This window comes from Protobothrops mucrosquamatus, unplaced genomic scaffold, assembly GCF_001527695.2.
Source record: "Protobothrops mucrosquamatus isolate PMUCROS unplaced genomic scaffold, P.Mucros_1.0 scaffold3155, whole genome shotgun sequence".
In the NCBI taxonomy this organism is placed as follows: Eukaryota; Metazoa; Chordata; class Lepidosauria; order Squamata; family Viperidae; genus Protobothrops; species Protobothrops mucrosquamatus.
The window spans coordinates 40,723-48,075 of record NW_015389155.1 but is presented as its reverse complement, the minus strand read 5'-3'; the positions used below and the strand labels follow the sequence as shown (position 1 = coordinate 48,075).

General features: G+C 47.3%; 1 protein-coding gene across 1 annotated transcript in view; it reads right to left on the bottom strand.

Annotated features, from left to right (window-relative positions):
• Positions 1-7,108, bottom strand: part of CTNS (cystinosin, lysosomal cystine transporter) — a 20,683-nt gene extending 13,575 nt beyond the window's left edge. Inside the window, exons 1-2 of the mRNA XM_015826498.1 lie at positions 6,983-7,108; positions 1,821-1,904 (exon numbers count right to left, since the gene is read on the bottom strand). Coding sequence (XP_015681984.1) covers positions 1,821-1,904; positions 6,983-7,097 — 199 coding nt within the window. The 5' untranslated portion in view covers positions 7,098-7,108. The remainder of the gene's footprint in view (positions 1-1,820; positions 1,905-6,982) is intronic.
• Positions 7,109-7,353: the final 245 nt, after the last annotated feature.

Genomic DNA, 7,353 nt, shown 5'->3' with positions numbered 1-7,353 from the left:
AATAGGAGAGGAGAAGGAAGGAAGAGAGAAGGAGGGGGCAAGGGGAAGGAAAGAAGGAAGGAAGGGAAAGAGGGAGGAGAGGAGGAAGGGAAAAAGGAAGGAAGGAGAAGGAGGGAGGAGATGAGAAAGAAGGAAAATAGGAGAGGAGAAGGAAGGAAGAGAGAAGAAGTAGAGGGACAAGGGGAAAGAAAGAAGGAAAAGAGGGAAAGGAGAAGAGAGGAGGAAGGGAAAAAAGGAAGGAGAAGGAGGGAGGAGATGAGAAAGAAGGAAAATAGGAGGAGAAGGAAGGAAGGGAGAAGAAGTAGAGGGACAAGGGGAAGGAAAGAAGGAAGGAAGGAAGGGAAAGAGGGAATGGAGAGGAGGAAGGGAAAAAGGAAGGAAGGAGGGAGGAGATGAGAAAGAAGGAAAATAGGAGAGGAGAAGGAAGGAAGGGAGAAGAAGTAGAGGGACAAGGGGAAAGAAAGAAGGAAGGAAGGGAAAGAGGGAGGAGAGGAGGAAGGGAAAAAGGAAGGAAGGAGAAGGAGGGAGGAGATGAGAAAGAAGGAAAATAGGAGAGGAGAAGGAAGGAAGAGAGAAGGAGGAGGAGGGGCAAGGGGAAGGAAAGAAGGAAGGAAGGGAGAGAGGGAGAGGAGAGGAGGAAGGGAAAAAGGAAGGAAGGAGAAGGAGGGAGGAGATGAGAAAGAAGGAAAAAGGGAGGAGAGAAAGAAGGAAGAGAGGAGGAGGAGGGGGGAGGAGGGAAGGAAGGGAAGGAGGGAAAGAAGATGCTGGCTAGGGAATTCTGGGAGTTGAAGTCTACAGGTCTTCAAGTGGCCAAGGTTGGACTCCCCTGCTATAACCCATGTAGACGTAAACACCGAAAAGAGATACTCAGTTTTGCTCAGCAACCTGCCTCTAGATTTAGGGATGTAGTTTAAAAATATCTCATTTGCATCCATGAATGCATAAACAGAGGGCAGGTGCTGAAAAGGAAGAGATGAACCTCACAGGCTGTTTTATCTAAAGTGGTGTTTTTCAAGTATGGCAACTTTAACCTGGATAAACTTCCACTCCCAGAATTCCCCAGCCAGCCATGCTTTAAGAGGGGTGGACTTCCAGTGCCAGAATCCTCCAACCTGCAGGCTTTAAGATGGGTGGACTTCCACTCCCAGAATTCCCCAGCCATCCTGCTTTAAGAGGGATGGATTTTAACTCCCAGAATTCCCCAGCCATCCTGCTTTAAGAGGGTGGACTTCCACTCCCAGAATCCCCCAACCAGCCATGCTTTAAGAGGGGTGGACTTCCACTCCCAAAATTCCCCAGCCAATATCTTTTAATATGAGTGGACTTCCACTCCCAGAATTCCCCAGCCAGCCTGCTTTAAGAGGGGTGGACTTCAACCCGCAGAATTCCCCAGCCAGCATGCTTTAAGAGGGGTGGAATTTCCCTCCCAGAATTCCCCAGCCAGCCTGCTTTAAGAGGGGTGGACTTCCACTCCCAAAATTCCCCAGCCAATATCTTTTAATATGAGTGGACTTCCACTCCCAGAATTCCCCAGCCAGCCTGCTTTAATATGAGTGGACTTCAACCCGCAGAATTCCCCAGCCTTCATGCTTTAAGAGGGGTGGACTTCAACCCCCAGAATTCCCCAGCCAGCCGGCTTTGGTGTAAGTCTGCCGGTTGTGGAATTCTGAGAGTTGAAGCCCAGCTGCCTTAAAGTGCCCAAGTCTAAAAAAACTCTAAAGCACCTCTTAAAAAAACAAAACAGGAACAGGTTCAAAAATGCTAACCGGATCGCTCGCCTACCTCCGAAGTCCTTCATTTTGCAAGCCAAATACACTTACCGCCGGCTGCGAGAGACACAAAGGACCAAAACAGCAGCCAGAAAAGGCCGCGTCTGTTCCCCATCCTGCCGAAACAGCCAACAGCTGCAAAACAGAACAACACAAAAGGGGAAATTCTCAAGTTTTTCTGAGAAAAAAACAAAAGGGGAAAAAAAAAACACCCCCACCAGCCTCCAAAGGCCAAACGCGCTCGTGTAAAATGCAATTATCGCAAAAGCAAATCGTTGCCTCTTCGCGGACAATCACATGATCAACGTATGGGCTCCTGGTTGCCAGTGCGGTTTTTGCAGTGAATAAAAAATTGCACTCGTGACGTGTCCCAAATCAGCGGCGGGGGGAAAAAGTTTTCAACTCCCCGATGACGGTCCTTATCTCATGCCAATCGATCCCGAGAAAGAGGATTCCCCGAGGACCAAGGCTGTCCACCAAGCGGCTCAAAACTAGAGATCAAAAGGATGGAAGGATGGTTTGGCCCATCAGTTTACTCAACGGTGTAGTAAGGCGAAGTGCTCCTCCACACAAAGGCTTCTGCGTCAGACAAATACGTTTTGCGAACAATCATTATCTGTGGCTCGTTCCGTCTCGCCTCTCCCTGTGTCCCTGCCCCACCCCGCTGCCGTTTTGTACATACACAACAAGGCATTATATCTGAGGCCAAAATTTGCACGGCGAAGCAAGGTGGTGGTTCAGCCACACCCGAATTTGTGACCTTTTTGGTCAAGAGTTGTTAAGTTAAATCACAGCAGTTAAGGGAGTCACTTTGTTGGAAACTAGCTGGGAAGGTCGTAAATGGCAGATTGGGCAAGACCTGGGGGCAACGGAGAAGATCTAAGAGGGACGGTTCAGAAGAGACTGAGTTAGATGAGGGAATAGAAGAGGAACTCATCAAATGTGCAGATGACACTAATCTGGCAGGAGTAGCCAACACCCCAGAAGACAAGCTCAGGGTCCAAAAAGTTCTCGACAGGCTGGAATAATGGGCCCTGTCCAACAAAATGAGTTTTAATGTGGAGAAAAGCCAAGTTTTATATTTAGGCAGGGAAAAACCAAAGGTACAAGTACAGATTGGGTGAGACCTGGCTCAAAAACAGCCACTGTGAGAGGGACCTTGGAGTCCTAGTGGACGATCACTTGTATGTGATAGATGTATCATCTATCTATTTACCTATCATCTATGTCTATCAAATATCTATCTACCTACCTACCTACCTACCTACCTACCTACCTACCTACCTACCTACCTACCTATCTATCTATCTATCTATCTATCTATCCAACAAAATGAGTTTCCATGTGGAGAAAAGCAAAGTTTTACATTTAAGCAGGAAAAATCAAAGGCATAAGTACAGATTGGGCGAGGCCTGGCTCAAAAACAGCCACTGTGAGAGGGACCTTGGAGTCCTAGTGGACGATCATTTAACCATGAGCCAGTCGTGTGCAGCAGCAACCAAAAAAGCTAATACAATCCTGGGTTGTATAAACAGAGGCATAGAATCAAGATCATATGAAGTATTAGTACCGCTTTAGAAAACCCTAGTGAGGCCACACCTGGAATACTGCAGCCAATTTTGGTCACCGTATCACAAAAAAGATGTTGAGAGTGTGGAGAAAAATCAGAGAAGAGCAACTAAGATGATCCAAGCCCTGGAGACTAAAACATAAAAAGAACGGCTGTGGGACTTGGGTCTGGCTAGTCTAAAGAAAAGAAGAAATAGGGGAGACAGGACAGCAGTGTTCCAGTATCTGAGGGGCTGCCACAAAGAAGAGGGAGTCATGTTATTCTCCAAAGCACCAGAGGGCAGGACGAGAAACAATGGTTGGAAACTGATCAAGGAGAGAAGCAACCTGGAATTAAGGAGAAACTTCCTAACAGTGAGGACAATTAACCAGTGGAACAGCTTGCCACCAGAAATCATGGGCACTCGATCACTGGAGGTTTTTAAGAAGAGGCTAGACAATAACTTGTCTGAAACGGTGTAGGATCTCTTGCTTGAGACTAGAAGATCTCCAAAGTTCTATTCTATTCTATTCTATTCTATTCTATTCTATTCTATTCTACTCTATCCCAAATTCTACTCTATCCCAAATTCTACTCTATCCCAAATTCTATTCTATTCTATTCTATTCTATTCTATTCATGTGATCCCAGGATACTGCAACTGTCATAAGTACATCGCAGCTGGATTTTGACCATGTGATTGTGGGGATGCTGTGACAGTTATAAGTATGAGGACTGATCATAAATCACTTTTTTCAGTGCTGTTGTAACTCCCAACGGTCCCAAAACGAATGGTTATAAATTGAGGACTATCTGTATTCCACCAATCGGATACACTCTTATGATTCGCAAATGCAAAAGGGCCACAATTTGCCCTTTTGATGGCAGGAAACAATCTGCTCTTCTAGAAACGTTTCCTTGTGTGAAATTGTTTGCAAATGCAGCATAACAGAAATCTGATAATGTAAGAGTCAACTGTCATTTTTATCTCCACAATAGGACGCTTTATCCATAAACCTCTACGGCTAATGTCATTTTTTTTTTAAAAAAAAAATTAGATCACAATCCTACGTGCCGTGTACAATTTTGAGTTTTAATGCATTGAAAAGGTCTGGGGGTCTCCTGCTTGAGCAAGGGGTTGGACTAGAAGACCTCCAAGATCCCTTCCACAGCTCTGTTATTCTGTAAAAAAAGGCCTCTGACTACAAGATAGAATTAAAGTGTTGATATCTTGTAGGAAATATGACAAATGCAATCTTGTACCAAAAGAAGGCAAATGTGATCAACCAAGTGTGAACACTAGACTGACACGTTGTAAAGGAAAAAAAAACTTCCTGTATGAATATCTGAGCTAACATTTACCCTCGCCCACTTGATTTGGATCTACTTTTGCAACAATAAACAGCTAAAATAATTGCCTTCCTCATTTCACCCTGATTTATTTACCATTCAGGCTGGGAAAACAGAATTCAGCTGACTACCAGCCAACAGCTGTTTAAATGATTTATTTTCTTATAGATAAGAGCTAAAGAAAGCAAAATAAAATATTTTTCTCTTCATCAGTACATTAAATCTCATCTTCTGAATTCTCACTTTATGTCTCAGCTCAGTATAAAGCTTCTGCATCAGCAATAATGGTCTTTTTAAAAAGGTATACATTTAGATATCATTTAAACCAGGGGTCTTCCAACTTGGCCCTTTTATGACTGGTGGACTTCAACTCCCAGAATTGCTCAGCCAGGCACGCTGGCTGAGGAATTCTGGGAGTTGAAGTCCACAAGTCATAAAAGGGCCAAGTTTGAAGAGCGCTGATTTAAACATAAACAACTACCATAAGAGTCAACTCTAGATGAGACGAGCTAATATATGCTAAGTTTAATAAATAACTAAATAAAACATAGATGATTTGGGGATTGTACCACTATATACAGGTAGTCCTCAACTTACAACGGTGCATTTAGTGACCGTTCAAAGTTACGACATTGAAAAAAGTGACTTATGACCATTTGTCACACGACCGTTGCAGCATCCCCGTGGTCACGTGATCAAAATTCGGACACGTGGCAACTGACTCGTATTTACGACGGTTGCAGTGTCCCAGAGTCACGTGATCCCCTTTTGCGACCTTCTGACCAGCAAAGTCCATGGGGGAGCCAGATTCACTTAACGACCGTGTTCCTAACTTAACAACTGCAGTGTTTCAGTTAACAGCGATGGCAAGAAAGGTCGTCAAACGGGGCAAAACTCACAGTAACAACTGTCTCGCTTAGCAACAGAAATGTTGGGCTCAATTACGGTCATAAGCCGAGGACTACCTGTATGTCATTACACGTAGGTAATCTATGCCAGGGCTTTTCAACCAGTGGTAGGGGGACCACCTGTGGTCCATTGGCACCTGGCAAGTGGTACGCGACGATCCTAGAAAAGTGGTAGCGGGGGAGGGGAATGAGCTGAACCGGTGGCAGCACCGCACAAGCCTGAGCGAGAGACGGCTGGAGCTGCAGGGCTGTCAGGGCTCAGCGGAAGCGCCAGGATCAGTGCCACTTTCCAGCTGGAGCTCAGCCCTGATCCTGGCGCTTCTGCTGAGCCCAGAAGAAGCGCCGATCAGCTGGACTGTTGCAACATCTCCAGGGTCTTGTGATTTACATTCAGATGCTTGGCAACTGATTCATATTTATGATGGTCACAGTGTCCCAGGGTCATGTGAAGTGACCAAAACCTGCTGCAACCACCCAGCAGACGGGGGGAATAAAAACCAAACACCCCCCACCCCACCCCTGCTGCCAATCCTCAACAGAAATGCTCACAACAATGAAAACCTCGGACGGGAGGAAGAGCATCGCCGGGTGGGCAGGCAGGTGTCTTGCTCGGCTGTGGCTTGGGGGGCACTTTTTTCAGTGCCATTGTAACTTTGAACAGTCACTAAGAGAACTGTTGTAAGTCGAGAACTACCTGTACTTTATCACTTTTTTCCTTTTTGGGGGGGGGTCATCAAGTTTTTGACACCTTGATAGGCGACTGGTGGTACTTGGATGTTGCCATATCCTAAAAGTGGTACAATGGGTGAAAAGATTGAAAAGCCCTGATCTATGCCTTGCCCCCCCCCCCCCATTTTTTCCTTACTGTTTGTTTGTTACAAACAATGGGAACTGTAGTCAAGGGCATATGGGAAATGTGGGCTCCATTTCCCCCCTCCAAACACCCCCAGGATTCTCGGTGTCCGAGAGGCCATGAACTCTGTCCATGCTCAGAAGCTCTATCACTCAAGAGGGGCAGACATTCTGGGAGGGAGGGAAATCTTGAGGTTTGGGGAGGGGCTTCCTAACCAGAAGGGGCATAAATTTCTACGACTAATGGGGGAGGGTCGTCATTTCTCGCCCCTATCCTCCTTGGGGTTCTGGACTACAACTCCCATCGTGTAGGAGGGCGCCCAGTTGGAGAAGGGTAACGCTAGACAGATCTGGGGGGGGCTCTCTCCCCGAAACCACAACCCCCGTCATGCAATGCGGTAGCTAACCGTCGAAGCTCACGATGAGACTTCGCGGGGCACGCTGGGAGCGGTAGTCCTCCTCACTCCCTTTCCCACAGATCGCTCCGTCCCTCAGATTGGTCCCCGGGGCTTCGGCTCCGTCCCCCGCCGCCTCCCGAGGGGGCGTCCACTTACCCGGAGAAGCAGCGCCGCTGCTCCATCCCGCGAACATGACTCCCCGCCCCGTCCCTATCGTCCCGTTCTTGCCGTTGCTCACGAGATCGGCTCTATATAGTGACAGGACGGGCATTCCCCCCCTTTTCCCTTTCGCTTGCCGTAGCGGCCATCTTGGTTGGGTAAAAGGGTGGCCGTTTCCGTGGCAACGAGTCCCTCTTGCGCATGCGTGAAGGATCCAGGGCTTCCGGGGTGGGAGGTGATTAAGAGGATGAGAGGGCCAGGACGCGCCCAACATGGCGACCGCGGGTCTTAGTCCGCCATATTGGATGTGGCGAAGCCATTCACACAGCACAAAACACGGCGTGACCTCTTCAACATGGCTGCCGCGC